The sequence below is a fragment of the Accipiter gentilis genome, chromosome 32 (assembly GCF_929443795.1).
Source record: "Accipiter gentilis chromosome 32, bAccGen1.1, whole genome shotgun sequence".
NCBI lineage: Eukaryota > Metazoa > Chordata > Aves > Accipitriformes > Accipitridae > Astur > Astur gentilis.
Genome location: NC_064911.1, coordinates 19,954,905 through 19,972,256, shown reverse-complemented (window position 1 = coordinate 19,972,256; position 17,352 = coordinate 19,954,905). Strand labels below are relative to the sequence as shown.

The following is a 17,352-nucleotide window of genomic DNA, read 5'->3' as shown; positions in this document are numbered from 1 at the left end:
CAAGGACAAAGTATGGAAAAGAATCACAACAAATGCAACTGTGGAAGGGTCAAAAAATGAACACATAAGAGAACTACAGGCTTGGGCCAACAAGATTCTTATTTGCTAATTACCTTGGAGTTACACCGTCTACATGAAACACTCTCTCATCTTCATTCTTCAATCTCTCCTTTCTTCTCCTTTCTATATCATGCCGTAGATCATTTGGATCTTCTAACACTCTCATAAGGTTCTAGTTAAGAGGAAGGGTTAAAGTCAAGTTACCTAGTAATAACTAAACACTGATGTGATTATGTCCTTCAGGAGTTGCATCCAGTATATAACTTTGTTAATGTAGTTCAACTATCTGCGCATAGGACAGATGCACATCAACCCAAGGATCCAAAGTCCAAAACAATAACAAAAGTAGTCCAAAACAATTACCCTTTCTTGCACCATCTGCCTTTCTACAAGCGTCCAAACAGTGAACAGAGCACTGGAATTCTGCATGGAGTTGTCAAGCAAAAATATTCACATAAATTCCAGTAAAGCTTAAGCAGCTCTACTACTCTTAATTAAGCTGAATCTCCACATACCTGTACTATAGAAAGAAAAAAAAAAAACCAAACCAAAAAAGGGTAACTAAATCACAGTAAGTGTAGCTTGGAAGGGGAACACGGAAAATCTTATGTCCCTGGATGAAAGCATGGGATAAAATAGCATTCTGAGGAATTATGTGGATGTCGGGCCATTCTAACATTAGGGCAGAAGAAATATTAAGGCTTTTTTCTAATCTCAGAGGGAAAGTAAGAGCCACACATCAGCCACCTACTTAGTATTTACACTATTAAAAAACAGATAGGGGTTCAAGCAGCAGCAATAACCACACTCCAGCTACTCTGGAGAACACACCCACTTTTTACTCATCAGTCAACACAGTATACTTGCACCATGGTAGTATCTGTAAACATGCACAAGTGTGCATTTCTTTCAAAATAGTCAGAATTGCTGATGGTCTTCAAAGCACGTAAAAATGATGTACCAATAGCAAGGGGAAAATGTTGTTTACATCTATATCATTTTAACTTAATTACTGTTCGCCAAAAAAGTTAAGTAATCAAGATACCTGGGGAGATTCAGATGGCATAGTTCGTTTGTTCTGAAGTTCTGCTAGAGACATGTCAATCCTCCTGGAACACAAAAATACCTCATAAAAACAAGTGCCATCACTATAAATAGCAAAACCATTATTGATCAACTACAGAATTCTTTGCAGACTATGGGCAGGTAGTTTACAGTCAGTGAAAAAACACCTAACATTGTGTAAAGTCTACTGAAGATGAATTACCTTAAATTAAGGCAAAAAGCACATCAATTACCTGTGAATTTCTGGATCCAAACGTATTTTAACTTCATTCATATTTGCAATTGGTTTATCCTGAATTTTTGAGAACCTTTCATGTAAAGTTATGTCAGAAGATGTAAAATAATTTGCTGTGAAGAGATATTAAATACAAGAATGTTTATTTGTAGTAGTTGAAATGCACAGTGGGAAATTGCATCTTTTCGAAGATTAACTCTTAAGGACACCAAGATAACTTCTGAGATTACATTTCAAACTATGTCCACTTGCAGTTTAACATTCACAAATGAAAGACTTAAGACATCCTTCTTATTTAATAAGATTAAGCTCAATAGAAAGTTAACTGTTTGTCAGCTCTATCACAGTAGTAGTCAAATGACTCGAATCTATAAATAAAGTTCAACACCGAACACGATGCAGCAGTCTAAACACTAATCTGAAAAGTTAAAGGAACTACATAGAACTAGGAAGTTGTGACTACAGCAAAGCTCCTTTTTTATTCTGTTCCTAAAGAAGCAGGTTAGTCTTAAGCACCAGCATAAAATCATTTTGACCTTAACACTCCACAGTACTGCCTCTATCATGGACGGAGATCTTCTTGCAATCATTTTCCACCCAACTACTTGAAATCCTCAACCCACATTTTCCTTAAAGAACAGGAAATGAAGCCAGAACACAAATGAAGCCAAAGGGAAACACGTAATATTTACAAGGACAGCATATCCAATTCAGTAGACTTGGTTTGAATAACTATATATAAACACATACATATACCCCAAGTATTACAGCCACCTTTAACTTGATGGATAATTGTGATTATTTCCTGAGTAAATTCTCTTGATGGGTCGTTTTCAACATTTTGTGTTACAGATTCCATGTGCTCAAACACCGGATGAAAATTTTCATTTTTCCTGCCAACAGCAACCAGATCACGTGACATCTGTCTCTCTGTAGTATGACTAGAGGCAGTCCTAGAATAAAAGTTTACAGATATTCGCTTTAAAAGAATTCACTGTTTCCAAAAACTTCAAATAGACAAGTAGAACAAAACAATAAATTAAGTTCATTTTAGGAATAAGTGTGATGAAACTGAAATCCCATTTTGTTCCTTTTTTTAAATAAAAAAAAAAATCAAAAGGCCATAAGGAAGAAAAGCTACAATAAAATACAAAGAGATATGACTACACTCTCAGGAATCCTTTCAGTTTCAGTGAAGTACATAATACGAAATTTGTGAATTTTGAACTTGATTCATCTAGGTTATCAAAGAAAACAGGCAAATGAAGATCCCGATATACTACTTCAGTACAATTCAGGAAGGCAATTACGTGCATGTCTTTGTTTAGAAAGAGCTACCAGGTAATCTTCAAGAACAGTTCAGAGATGTAAAAATCTCAGGGCATCTTTGGGAACTGAATCATCACTTGAGCCTAGTGAAACAGCTTTCCAGTGGCAGTGTGTGAACTTAAGAACGTGTTCAGCATATTTTTGTCAAATTTTACTCATTCTAAATAAGTTTACGCCCCAAATGGTTGCATCGCTGCTTAAGAATTATTTTGACAAGGCAGATAACACTTTAAAAATCCTGCTGTTCTCGTTGCAAGGAAAATGCTTGCCATTTGGAAAGATAAATTGAGGACTCAAACAGCCCATGTAAAAGCTTTTAGGATGAACACTCTGTTTACTGTGCATTCTGCAAAGTGATTATTGCCCCGACCATCCTGTATTTGAAGCAAACAAGACTAGAATTTTTATACAGGAATTGTATCAGAAATAGCCTCTAGCAGGTGCCAGAAGTCACCTATTTGCCCCAGTAAACTGGAAATAAACGCGTGCAAGAGGGAATCCAAACAATCTCAATTCTAGATGATGTGAATTATCTACCTGCTCCCCAGGTTTATAAAGTATTCTTCTCAGCTGAGTCATTTCAAATCAGGTGTTTGTTAAATGTCTTAAGCAGGCAGTACAAATATTCTCAGTCATCAGCTTCTGCAAAATTAGTGTTCTCATCTTTAAAAAAAAATATTTAGAACTTTTGCCTGTGGAAGCGAACCTTCCACACATGAAATTAGCTGTAATCAAAGTCGTAGTTTCTTCAGTCTGCAAATAACTACTGTGTCCATCGTACATGACTTTCAAAAACAGCAGCAAGATAGTATGAGATACAGGAATTGTCCTGTGGGCTTGCAACAAAAACCCAACAATAATTAAGTTATTTTCCTTAAATTATCATTGCTTGTCCTAGCTGGGGAGGGCGGGGGGCATTACTCCACTTCCCTTTCCTCAGTCTTTAATATTAGCCCACTATGTGCAGACAATAACTTGTCCTTGTAACTCTCCATTGTATTACATGTTTCTGAAATATTGAAAGGGAAAAAAAATTGATATAGATGTTGTTCTTTGGGACAAGAGGCAAAATACCTTTAAAATGAAGGCTGATCATTTTGGAAAGGAAGGTAATCCCTTCCAAAAGGGATTACTGCCATAATATGATATTCTTGCCTGCAACAGCAAGGCAACAAACCAGAAAAGCCTGCAAAAATCTACACAAACCAAGCTGCTTACTATCTACCATGTATCCATCATTGAGATTTTCATAACATTAGCACTGTTTTACAATTCAGCCAGCATTGGGAATGCTAAAGGCAACCACGCATATTACACAGAAGATGGACAGAAGCAGACTCTACTGCTTTTCAGTCCTTATGCCTCAACAGACTGCCACTTCATTTGTTACAACAATAAATAACATAACACAGGGATCGCCAGTTTTAACAGCTTTATTGAACTTGAGATCTTGAACATCTGAATGTGTGCCTGAGATTTATGTAATTTAAAGGTTATCTGGTTTTTAGAAGAAATGAGGGATGACTCGGTCAAAAAAAATGCCATCATATTCCAGAAGAAAGCACAGGACTAGGCTTTTCTGCCCCCCCCCCTTTTTTTCTTTTTTTTTTTTTAAATACAAGTAACACATTTACTTGTCATAAGCAACTTTTAACTACAGGTTTATATCAGGCATATCTGCTCTTTGCATTTCTTACTACTTCTCCATGAAAGGAAATAGGGGATTTTTTTTGTTTGTTTGTTTTAATAGAGGTAGGCTGTAAGTTTCCAGTCTGAGCAAGTTAACATTTTAAACAAAATAAAATTAAAAAGGTACAACCTTAGTTTGTCCTGGTTACCTCTTAAAGAAACCGTGCTTTCCTCCAATATTCATAAGCTGTAAAGAGACAGGAAGAAAGAAGAAGAGGTGAGGGGAAACCAATACCTGTACTTGGTCACCATTTTCTTCATATCCACTTTGATTGTGAGATGTTCCCTCCTACAGTTGACATCTGACATTTTCACATCTGAAACAGTATGACTTGAATCATTCTGGCTATCAGAGGAATCTACTTTTTTCCTGAATTCCCCTTCTTTCCTTACTCTTTCCTTCGGTTTGTTTTTAAAAGATCTCAGATCAACATCCATTTTGGAAGAGTTAACACAAGCATCACAGCCCTTCTTTGAACTATATTTAACAGGTACTTCGAAGTGCCCTTCTTCAGTCCGTCTCACTCTTCCACCGCTAAAGTAATCTAACTCTTTGCTATTCCGGGCACCTTTAGAAGAACCGTATTTCTGGTCTTCCTGCTTCACATACTTCTGAGCTCTATCGTCTGAAAAAAGCTTTTCCCCGTCCGGATGCCTGCGCCGTTTGTGACTGTACTCGTAGGCTATCTTTGTGACAGAACCCTCCGAGTACTCCCTTTCAGCCGATCGGTGGGGCTGGGCACCCAGATTTCTTTGCTCCTCCTTTTCTTCGTAGGGTGGAAAAGAACGTTCTTGCTTCCACTTGGAATTTCTTGCTACTTCACCGTCATACCTCTCCATTTCTTTAGCCCTTTTAGACGTGTGCCCATATTCTCTGTAATCGTGATCTTCAGGATACCTGTGTTGACATAAAGCAATTTACACTTGCACTAGAGAAGAAAGCGAGAACTTATATGTGCAGAATGTTGGACAGCAGAATGCGTGGCAAGTTAACCCATAATCCCTCACGCCAAGGTACAGATGTGCAGGGGCTCTTAAGAGGGAAATATTATCCTTTCATACTCTAGCCATCAAAACGATTTACTTAAAAGACAAATACTTCACTACTACCAGTCGCCCATAATTAAACTACAAAGTGGCCAACGTGTTTCAAGGTGGTTATCTTCAACTATAATGAAAACAGACTTTCACTTGAGGCTTTACACCACAATACCCAGGTTTTAATTATTTTATTCCTATACCTCTTCTGTAAAGAGCTCCTTGCCGTAAATTCATCAGAAACTCTTCTGGGTGACTGACCATACTTCTCTTCATGTAACCTCTGGTGCCTCAAGTCATCTTCATGCCATTTTCTTTCAAGCTGACATGAAGCCCCTAACGGTCTATGAAAAGGTTTCATTCCTTTTTCATTTCCAGTGGCTTTGTAGTGCTCAAACATGTATCTGTCTTCCATTTTGTGTTGGTAAAATGGACGATCATGCTCATTATATGGTATTTCCGAGTATTTTGGTGGTAACTGGCATCTCCTGTTGCTTTCAGTTCTTTCAGATGAATGTGTTCGGTAGGGCTTATGACTGTAAGTATCTTCCATGGGAATTCTTTTCAGGTTTGGTGAAGGTGATCTACGTTCATATATTCTCTGGTGGTTATTTCCATAAGGTGCAAACCTGGAATTGCTTTGTCCGTATTTTTCATCTTCTGTTCTCCAAGGCATAGGTTTCTTTGGGTCCTTACGAAAGCTTTTATAGTCACAGTCATAATTTATATGAGCATGCCTTTGCCTATGGTGCTCTGGACTCCTAAATGCTGGAGATAAGGACCTAAGGCAAAAATAAAATCCACTTTGAGTAGTCCCATAAAATTGAATCAACCTCTTAATGAGAACATTTATTCCCTAAGGAAGTACAGTTTAGTACGCGACTTTAATCAAGTGGTAAAAAAATTAAAACCAAGATATTCAAGGTGTCATTTGCCTGGCTAGAACACCAAGCTTACTTTTATTCTGTTGGAAGTTTTCATAGTAAAAATACCCACTTGAAATAGTAGTAAGTCAATCATCTTTCTCTCTTTGCATTCTTTCAAACTAAAAATAATTTCATATATATGAAGTTTCCACTACATTGAAAGCAACTGTTATACACATTTTCACACTTCTCAAGCATTCCCTATCTTTTTCAGTGCCAAGAGAAAAAAGGGGAAGGAAAAAAAGCATATAAAAGGAATGAAAAAAAAACCAACCCCAAACCAAACAAACAAAGCAGGGGAAAAAAAACCAAACAAAACCCACTACCTTTTCGGGTTTTCTTTGCATACCTAAACAACCCCCAAAACTGGTTGAAAACATTATAAGATATTCTATTTAAAGTGTCACACAGGTAGGCTTTTTTCCTGTAGAAAAGACCGAGTTTGAGAGAGATGTTTCGGTCTTTTTGTATAATTGTGTGTACATGTATGTACACGTACACACATGTATAATATGCACTTCCACACCTATTGCAGCTTTTGCTCCTTCAGTTGCATCACTCAGCTTTGTGTTTTCACCTACAGTTACAAAAATGAAAACAACCTATTAAGAGTTTTTAGCCAAAACCTCCTTAAATAAAAGCAGTACAAGCCACTAGCAAGAACCAGAAAGCAATCCCAGACGTAACAGTTCTGCTTCAATTCAAGTATTCACTGTACACTCTTGATACACTCTAATAAAAAAAAAAATGAAAAATATAAGTTGAAAAAATTCAAGGAAGTCACTTCCACTTCCTTTGTACACATATTGCAAACATACAATCTGGCATAATTATTTGCTCCATTTCTGCAAATGAGTTCAAACTCAGAACCACAGATCTTCCTAAAACTATAATGGCTAACTTCCCACAGCACCCATACTGCTGCTGCCGCCCCACGCTGCTGCGGTTAAGGCTTGCCTTTTACTGAGAGCTGGGGCATTCCTCCCTGCCCTTCACTCAAAGGACATATTGACAACTATGGATTTAGTATGGAAGTAGATAGGATTTCTCTTTTTAAAAACAAACATGCAAAAACTCACACACATTTTTCTGTGTTATCTAACAAACTCCCTTGGTTTTGGTCATTACAACTTAATAACAGGCTGTTCAGAAAAGAAAACCCAAACCAGCAAAAAAAGTAGTTTCATATTACATACTAACAGCTCTTGAAAGCTTAAAATTGTACTCCAGCCTCCTGGTTTTACCATCTTGAATTGGCATTGCAAGTCCTAAAAACGAGGCAGGTAACTAGCGGCATGAAGTAACCTGGATGTTATTCTGGTGACATACATCAATGACACACGCTAACAGGCCAGCGTCCAAAAAGAAGGGCGCTGACTCCCGTGTTTCCAGTTCGCTTTATGCTGCAAGGCATATCTAGCTGTGCTGAAGATCAATTTGCGGATCAGCCCCAATGGCTCAGAAAGCCTGAGGTGTTTGAACTAAGAAATATTTTTTTAACAGTTGATCTGGCCCTCCCTGTAGACCAACACGCAAACAGGAGTGAGCTACGGACATTAAGTGCACCAGGCGGTGCTTGAGTAAAAATAACCTTAACTAGTTGGGTGCTTGGATTTTGTGCTTAAGGTAGTTCCAAGTCCCAAAACACACAAGCTGTACAAGGTTCTTGGCAGACAGCAAAACTTTAACACCTCTAGCTTATTAAAAAGAAAATCATAATAAAATTCTGGGTTGGGAAAAAAATTGCACAAGGTATTCAGTTTGGAAAACAAATGATCGTTAATAAAATACGCTTTACAAATTGCAATTCTGGACACAATTTTCTTTCTTTTATGCAAGTTTTAAGTCCTAATTATAAATCCTTATACAGAGCTACATTTCAGAACACAGGTTGTAAATAAATATTTACCTTGGTTTCCATCGTGGTGATCTTGATCTAGATCTTGTCATCTTCTCTCATGTGTTTATATGAGTTTCTTGAAGCTGTAAAAATGATACAATTTACTAGTGTGATAACAGAAAGGTGCTACAAATTGCAACAGGGACAGTTGTTTTTAACAAGTGTAGTATTAGATGCTTCAAGGTTGGGGTGAGGCATATTTTTAGATTGTTTTACCTCTAATTCACATTTTAAGGCTAGTAACTTTTTTTCCTAATTGCTGGTCTCAGAACACAGCTTATTTTCTTCACAAAGATTTAAATATTTGACCATTGCTCTTTTCTCTCCATTTTGTATGCTGTCTATTCACTCTGTTTTTAAATGTTAATAATCTCACAAGCAAGCTGCAGCAACTGAAAAAAATGCTGTAATTGTTAGTGTGTATTAAATACTATAGACGATAGAGAGGGAAGAGACAGCCAGCTGTAAAATCAAGTTTACATGAAAAGTGTTTTTGCATCAAGTTATATTCTGAACTTCATATATACTGAACTGCAAATTTGTAACATACACTGATATTATTACATGGTTACAGACCTCCAATAAGCTTTAACTGCTCCATCAAGTCTTAACTGCTGTATCATCACACGCTTCATCCAAATAATACCATGTGCAAAAAGATCACTTTTCATTTTTCTACTTAACTTGTTAATAACCTACTACCTAGACGCACATTTAAATATACAGTGGATGCACTATGACAGAAAACACTGCTCCTGAATCCTGGAAGTAGCTCTGGGCATCCCTTCTCATAAAAGCTACGGAAGAATGAGAAATGTATCAGTGGAATCTACCCTTCTTACTCCTCTTTGCAAAAAGGTACTAGAAACTCGGAAAACAAGCGGTGAAAGGACATTATACAAACTCACCAGTAACGTGACTGATGAACAGGAATGGAATGACTATTCGTTATTTAGCAAACACAAGGATTAAAGCACAGTGAAATTATCAGGTAACTGATTAAACATTGGCATTTGGACCGCATACTCATGCCTACAGCTCCTAATTACCACGAGATGCTGTAAAGGCCAGGAATATAAATAGATACAAAAACAGATCCATCAACAGCTCTGAAATTAAGGAACAACCAGTCACTTGAAGCTGGAAGAATATGCCCAGGTCAGTGTGACTCTATACGTGCTCCGGTATTTTCTGTATTTGCTCACAGACGCTCATGAAGACACAAAACTAGTCTGGACTGGCCGAGTAAAGCCTTTCTGACACTCCCAGTGCTCAAATCATTTATTTAACTAAATCTTTTACCTGACCAACTAAAACTGAAGGGGGAGAAAAACCAGAAAGCTTTAAGAAGTAGTGTGCACCCACATGCCTGACCCAGTGCCTTGCTGCTGCCCCCCCACCTTCCATCACACTAATTGGTCAAATAAAATATTCCCCCTTACTACATCTGATTTTTTTGTATGACTAGCTCATGGCTAAACCAGCAGCATCTTAGAGGAGAACGTACAGCATACTTCTGATGCCTACTACCGCAGGTGGACATTAGACAAGCCATCTACTCCCTTTCGGAGTGATTCTGGAAACATTCGCTTCCTGCTCATTAAGTTGCACCATAAGCTAACCGGGCTATTATTTGCAAGACATAGCAATAGCTTAGTTCTGGAGAAAACCCTCAAGTTTTTTAAATCTCAAAAGTCTCCTGTTTACCATGAGAGTATTTTCTCCACAATGAATCTTTCCATCTAAGGCATGAAGTTGTAAGAAGTGTTGCAAGGGATAGCAAAGCAAAAAAAAAAACCCACCCAAGCCCAAAGCACCCCAAAGACAACATACAATATTTGTTCCCTGAACCTCCAAATATGAAGTTAGCATTGCCTCTTAGACACTAAAGGCATATATGTGAGGACTGCATAGCATGAATTAAGTTCAGGCCCTTTTCTTACTCAAAGATCATACTAGCCAAAGTTAATATGATGCTCCAATGCCAGTACCCGTATTAAATACTATTTTTCAGATATAAGTAATACTGTGACCAAAATACTTTCCTATTTCTCACCCATAAAAACACACCTTACCAAACCGAACAGTGTTTCGGGAACAAAACAACACACCCCTGACTAACACATTTCAAGGAGAGGTCCCTGTCCCCCAAGCTTCAAAGATTCACTACTACCCACTCTTTTTGTAAACTTCAAAAAGTGAGAGTGTTTTATGTGCCAATCAAATTCTTTCTTTCTATCTTCCCTTCAGTTCTGAACTTTATCCTTCGTTTTCAAGTGAGTATGTAAACACCAAAAAGACAAAAGTACCATTAAACCGCACCCAGCCATTGTACAGAACCTGATACACAGGGATCTCTCATCACAGACCGATCAAGCTAGAAACTGAACATATAACGAGAGATTCCTTATTCTTTCGAGACTGGCTAAACATCCATACTAAAAGTGCAAGAAGGACTGTGACAGCATGTCCTAGGTCTTGCCTTAGGATAAAGAGGACTACTGTAATTTCCAGTGAAGACACTCCTCTTGTTTAGGAGAAAGAAAGCATTCATTTGTTTCAATGCACCTCCTAAAAAGTGAACCGCGCAATACGATTTCCTCGCAGCGAGATTCCAGATGCAATATGCAGCATACAAAGGCAGCAGACACTCAACCCCAATCAAGACTCCCAGCGTAACACCAGAATCACAAATTGATCTATACAGAATTTGTAAGCACGTTGCTAAATTCAGGTTGAAATCACCTCCCCTAGACCAGCAATACTGCTCCAGCTTTTTGTAGGACGGTACTGGGTAGCAAGCCTGTCTATAGCAGAATTACTTGATTCAAGTGAAAGCCCTATGGTTCCCAAGTCAGCCATCCAGGTGCCTCTGAAAGTCCAGGTCATGCTGGAGGGGAGGTGCCAGGACCTGCTACACTCTGGGTTCTGAAATTTTCAAAGTTCTCCTGCTGTACTTTATGGGATGCTGTCACTATGAAAACATGAAGAATTTTTTTTATTTTTTTTTTAACTAGGAAGCAGCATTATTAGGTTCATTCTGCTGCTTGCATTTGTTGTGTTACAACAATAAGTGACTCATTGGAGGAGTTATCAGTAACTGTGCTTAGATAGTTTTTAAATATTAATGGGAACCCCACCTTTTATTTTCTTTTCCTTGACTTTTGGAATTGAAATCACACAACTTCCCTCTCAGGAGAAATGGCCTCAAGCCTGCTGCCAGCTCTCCTCTGATTCCACCCTTGAGAGATCAGTGCTTTGACAAGTACAAAATTCTTGTAGTACCTATCTACTACAAACCTGAAAGGAGTATCTTAAGAGAAGTAACTTGAAAATGGCCAGACACTGTATGGGATGCACCAACCTGAACACACGTTCTTTCAGAAAGGCTATGAATTTTTAACAACTTGCTCTCCTGAAGAGAACAATCTTCCATCTCCTTGATTTTCTCCAGCATGAAATACAAGAAATCACAAATGACTGCAGTCGTCTGGCTGAATGGAGGGCAACTGGAGCTCTTCCCAATACAAAGAGCCCCACACCAGCAAGCTGCAAACAGCTAAAACCTTGCAGATAGAGCACAGACTGAGTAGAAGTAGTTAACTCTCCTGTAAACAGACCATAAATACATGGACTGCGTTACACGCCTTTTGGGTGCCTTCCGTCACCTACAACAAACCGTGGAAGAAACCCTACACAGGACATGCGAAGGGCAGGTCAATAGTAGCAGTGCCCACCGTCCAGGAGCTGCTTTTCAATTGCCATTTCACCTGTAGCGAAGGGAGACGTCACTCCTCACCCCTTTGTAAGGGACTGCCTGACGGCCGTTGCCACTGCCTCCCAAATCTTTTAGCAGAAGGGATAAGCGAGTCTTTCACAGCCTGGGTCACACAGCAGACAGGAAGACAGACGCTGACCCTTGCTGCAAAAGCTACCCAGCTCACTATTCTCTCTGCCCAAAAAGATAAGAAGCAGCTGCAAGCTTTTCATTGACCGTCTTCTAGGCGGGGATCAACTGGAAGCTGCGAGGGACACGCCAAAGCGTTTATTGCTGCAGTGTCTGTCAAGAAAGAGAAACCAGGAATTGAGAGTCTCAATGCCAAGACAGCCAGGTATTTGACAGAAATACAATCAAATTAAAAGCTCGGCTGCAATCCAGACTTAAAAAAAAAAAAAAAAAAAAAAAAAAAAAAAAAAAAAAAGGAAAGATCTTGAAGCCTGCAATACAGAACGCCATTTACCCTGTCCTTAAGTGAAAAGCATAGAACTGGCAACTTTTCTAGTAGGTAAGTTGTAATAGCAGACTCAAAGGCTCATGTCCCATGCGGCTCCCCCCCCAGCCATCGTCTGAGCGGGATACAGCCTGTCATGTTCTTGCCCATTCAGCTTCCATGCAAATCTTACCACCTCCAACAGCTAATGCCCAAGAAAAGAGCCTAAAAACAGAGAAACATCTCCCAGCAAACCGGCCTGAACATTTCAGAACCTGCAACAGGACTTCACATCTCCTTTAGCCAACGCTTGCCAGACTGGCTTGGGGACCATCACCACAGGATGAGGCTCCTGGTGCTGCACTGGGCCACGCATACACCCATTTCTCCCTGATTTTGCTACTAAACACCTTCAACCTCGCAACCACAGGTCCCAACTGGCACCTTCGCCCACCACCCACAACCCCGCAGGGGCTGGAGGAAGGCTGTCACCAAGTGTGCAGGACAACCCTGCCCCATGCTCCAGCACCGCTGCCCCAGCACCAGGGAGCAGCGTAGCAGAGTTACAGCTCTGCCAGCCCACAGAGGTGACTCCCAACTCAAGGCACATCGCCTCAGGGCAGGACAGATGTGGCGGGTTTGGAAACGATCAGCTAGGACAGCTGTTTAACTCGAGGACACACACACACCCCCTCCGGCTGAGGCAAATGGAACTCGGCTGAGGGATTTTTGAAGCATTCCCTCTTTTAGGCACCACAGCAGGTAACAGGTCAACGCAAGCGACCGAGATCCAAATTTCCATCCTCAGTTTCCTCACGGCTCTCTGATATTCAGTGAGTGCTCCTTCTGATTAGACATCCCTTCTCCTGGTCACTCTCAGAGCACCTTCCACACTTCCAAGGTTATGCTTTGAATCTCCACAATATTTTGAGTCAGGTCTGGCAGCACCCCCAGACCACCGCAGCCTCAGTTGCACTGCCAACACAGCCTGGAGAGGACACCACCAGGGAGACGGCAGGGCTATTCCTTTTTTTTTTTTTTTTTCTTCCTTCTCCTTTCCTTTCGTTCTCTCTCTTTTTATCCCATGCTACGTTTACCAAGTTTCCTGATCTGGTCCACAGCATTTTCAGCTGGGCATGGTGGGCAGCAATGGTGGGAGGCAGCACCACAAGCCCCCACTCCTGCCAAAGCATGCCATGACCCGAGCGAGGTGAGCTCCAACGCTCCAGTTTGCCTGCTGAGAAATAGGGTCCCCCCTGGCCTCCCAAAACTGCAGCCACTGTGGCTTTAGAGAACACTCTGTCCTCCTCCTCAGCGTTATCCTTTTTCTTTGGCACAGGCTGGGGAAGGCAGCCTTTACACAGGTTGTATCCCCATACCCAGGATCATTCACAGACAACCAGACCTCACGCTGGCGAGGTAACCATCCCATGCAGCGCCAGCACGCAGGCGTCACTCTCCTCTGCTTGCTATGCACAGTATCCATCTTCATATATATAAAAATAGAAGTTATTGTTCCTCCTTACACTCCCAGAAGGATGAAGACCTAGCACAGAAAGTACCTGCCAGGCTGAAGCACACAGTACTTCTTGATGGACCACTAAACAAATTTTAAGCAATTCCTTGGGATACACAGAAAGCATTCCCCTGCCCCTGTGCATTTGAGCAAAGGAATAAAAATAACTGAGTAGATCTACTGAGCATGTAACTGAAGCTCAGTGTGCTCTCATTTAAAACTAACCCATTTAATGACACTAATTAGCAGGCGATGCCTCACCTTTGCAGAAAAACAGATTACAATGCCAACTTGGAAAGACTGAGCAGGATAAATCTGCATCACATAACAAATTAGGTATTTCGCTCTCAAATAAACACTTTGGGGGTTTTTTGGGGTTTTTTTAACACAGAAAGCACAACCCACAAACACATTGGTGAGCCATTTCTATAATGCATCGAATTAGAGGCCTTTAACACCCGCCTGTTACAGAGCCTTAAATGTCACAGCACCATCCCCAGCCGCTTCTGCCTACCAGTTTCTAAGGGGATGCCAGAAGCGCGTTAAATCCGCTCCTGTCATAGTCCTGGAGACAAACCACAACAACTTCCTGCCTACTAAAAGCTCTCCAACACGTACAAACCGCGATGGAGACCTTTGCTTTTTCACCTTAAGTCACAAAAACACCAGAAGAACCAAAAGAAACCCCTTATTTATTCAGAGTCGGCAATGCCACGCAGCAGCACTGCCAGGAGGCTGGGAAGTCCGGGCTGCCTTCCCCAGCCACGCGGAGAAATGAGCCCTTGCTGGAAGGCTCCCAGCACGTTTCCTCCCTTCCCTGCAGACAGCGAGCGCCTGCTGCCACCTGAGAGGAAAAGCAAACCTAACTGCGTGCAAACGCACCGCTTGCCAGCTTGCTGCGACACCAACCCAGCCTACGTTACCTCCTGACAGGTGAACACCCACAAGGCAACCCTGCACCGACATCAAGCCCATCTCGTCAGAGCGCAGGCGGATGGAGAGTCGGTTTGATCGCTCTTACAAGAGCGATGGCAGAAATACCAGTTATTTTGCTGAAGGCAGATGTGGAGGAGTACATGGACACTCATTAAGGCAGGCAGCTGTTTATCAGGATAACAGGGTGTGCCTCTAAAGGAAGTTAATTAATTTCAGCTCACCTCATCAACACCAATATTAAAGAAAAAAATAAAATAAATAAATCCTCATGGCTTCTGATTAGTCCTTCAGTGTGGAAAGATGACAACGAGGGGAAAGACTTAGTCATCCATGTTCTCTGCCCCTCTCTGCCCAGTCCTGCGTCTCACAGCCTGGCACAACGTGGCTCCTGTCACCGGAGATCCTCCTGTGCCTTTTGCATGTTTCTTCCCCTCCCCTCCTGGCATCCTCTTCCACGCTCTTCCTCCTGCCGTCCGCACCCAGCAAAACTTTCACGAAAGATTCACTTCTCCTTGAGGCCCACAAGCACCCAAGGTAAGCAGGTAATTAAAAATCCCCTAGCAATTTGAGCAGCCTTTGTTTTAAAACCTTAGCAATTCAGGAACCTAAACGATATTTACGAGCGACTCGGGGCGCCCCAGAATTGCGATAAAAACGAAGCGTTGCTGTTTGGGATGGAGTTGAGCCAAGCGAGGAGACTGCTATCGCCGATTCCTCCCGACACGCCGCTGCCCCCGCGGACGTGCCCCAGCGCAATCAGCTAAACCAACCAGAGAAGTACCGAAACCCACAGATTTGGTCACATCAGCGCTAATTTCACCTCGCTTTGGTTTGACTCCATCCTGAAGACGTATCAGCCTCAAACTAAGCTCCTACTGCCTTAAGTTATCGCAGCCGCGCTAACCGGTGTTCAATCTGAGCGTGACAACATACAAATGCCGAGGAACCGAGGAAAACGCCGGGTTTCTGGAACACTCAGGACACGGGGCCGGGGGACACGACATGGCACCGGCTCCGTCCTCTGCTCCCGGCCCCCCCCCAAACCCGGCCGAACGCTTATGCTGCGTGTGCCCCCCCCCCCCCCCCCCCCCCCGGTGCCACAAAAGGCACACGGGCACTGGTGGGTGTGCGTGTACACCCACGGACACGGACGGACACACAGAGGTGGGTGAGGGAGGTGGGTGAGGGGCGCCCCCCCCGCCGCCCTCCACGTCCCCGCAGCCCCCGGCCCGCACCCCGCGGGAACGCGGCCGCCCCCGGGGGCGGGCGGGGACCGAGGGAGAAGGGCCCGGGGGGGAGGCTGTGCGGTGCGGCGGAGCTCGGCTCACCCCGGCCCGCCGAGAGCCCCGCGGGGCCCCGCCGTCGCCCTCCCCTCCCCGGGCCGCGCCTGAGCAGGCCCCACCGAGGAGCGTGGGGCCGCGGCCGAGCCCCCCCCCCGGCCCCCCGCGTTCACTCACCGCCAGCGGGGCCCGCTACCGGAGCTCGGAGCCGGAGAACCGCCGCCGTCTCCGCCCCGAGCAGGTGCCCGGCGGGGAGGCGGGGCGGGTCCCGGCGGTGCCGCGCCGGCCGCGGCTGCTCCCTCACGGGCGCGGCGGAGAGAAAGGGCGGGCGGCCCGGAAGAGGAGGAGCGGCCGGGCCGGGCCCTGGTCGGCGGCGGCGGGGCCGCCTCCCACCCCGCTCCGTGCGGCAGGTCCGGAGGCGCCTTTCCGTGGCTGCGAAGCCCCGAGCTGCCGTGACGCTCCTCCCCGAAAACCCTGCGGGGTCGGGGGGGGGGGGGGGGGGGTTGCGGTGAGGCCGCGCAGCGCCCCGCGGCCTGCCTGGCGGGGGAGGCGGCGGCTGGCGCTCGGTGCGGGGAAGGCAGGGCCCCGCTGGTGGGGTTTTTGGGGTTTTTTTTCCCCCCTCCGAGGTTCTCCTCAAGCGTCTCAGAGTGTTCGGCGGAGATCCCCTTCCCCGGGGGAGGAGGCGGTGGGCTGAGGGTCGTGCGCCCCGTGGGCCAGGCCCCCGTGGGGTGAGCCACGGCTGCGAGAGCGGACGCCCTTCAGAAAGAGAGTATCTTTTTTTTGTGTGTGCGGTACAAAAAAACCCCAAACCAACCAAAACCCCACTGAGAAAGAGACTTAAAGATGGTGCAAAACCAGAGGCGAAGGGGTCGCAGCAGGGCTCCGAGGCCGCTGGTCAAGGGTCGGGAGCGCTGGTGCGGTGCGTCGGATCGAGTCGTTGACGTAAATTCGGTTCAGATCGGGTGCAGGCACGTGGTTTTGGTTAAGGCCGAGCGCAGGACTGGCGCCGGGTTTGCGTTCCGACAGGGAGATGGGCGATAACCTGATACGGCATCCTCACAGCGGCACCGGCGGATGATACCTGACATGGCGTAAAGCTTGCCAAAACCAAGCTAGCCTGTCCACGTTTGGGGTTGGTTTTTTTTAAGAAATTAATTTAAGCCCAAA

The 17,352-nt window shown here is 43.7% G+C and overlaps 1 protein-coding gene across 1 annotated transcript in view; it reads right to left on the bottom strand.

The window, feature by feature from the left end:
- BCLAF3 (BCLAF1 and THRAP3 family member 3) overlaps positions 1-16,450 on the bottom strand; it is a 36,202-nt gene extending 19,752 nt beyond the window's left edge. Inside the window, exons 1-8 of the mRNA XM_049834874.1 lie at positions 16,363-16,450; positions 8,252-8,325; positions 5,620-6,198; positions 4,614-5,276; positions 2,135-2,313; positions 1,359-1,473; positions 1,106-1,169; positions 114-232 (exon numbers count right to left, since the gene is read on the bottom strand). Of these exons, the coding sequence (XP_049690831.1) occupies positions 114-232; positions 1,106-1,169; positions 1,359-1,473; positions 2,135-2,313; positions 4,614-5,276; positions 5,620-6,198; positions 8,252-8,292 (1,760 nt within the window). The 5' untranslated portion in view covers positions 8,293-8,325; positions 16,363-16,450. The remainder of the gene's footprint in view (positions 1-113; positions 233-1,105; positions 1,170-1,358; positions 1,474-2,134; positions 2,314-4,613; positions 5,277-5,619; positions 6,199-8,251; positions 8,326-16,362) is intronic.
- Between the last annotated feature and the right edge of the window lie 902 nt (positions 16,451-17,352).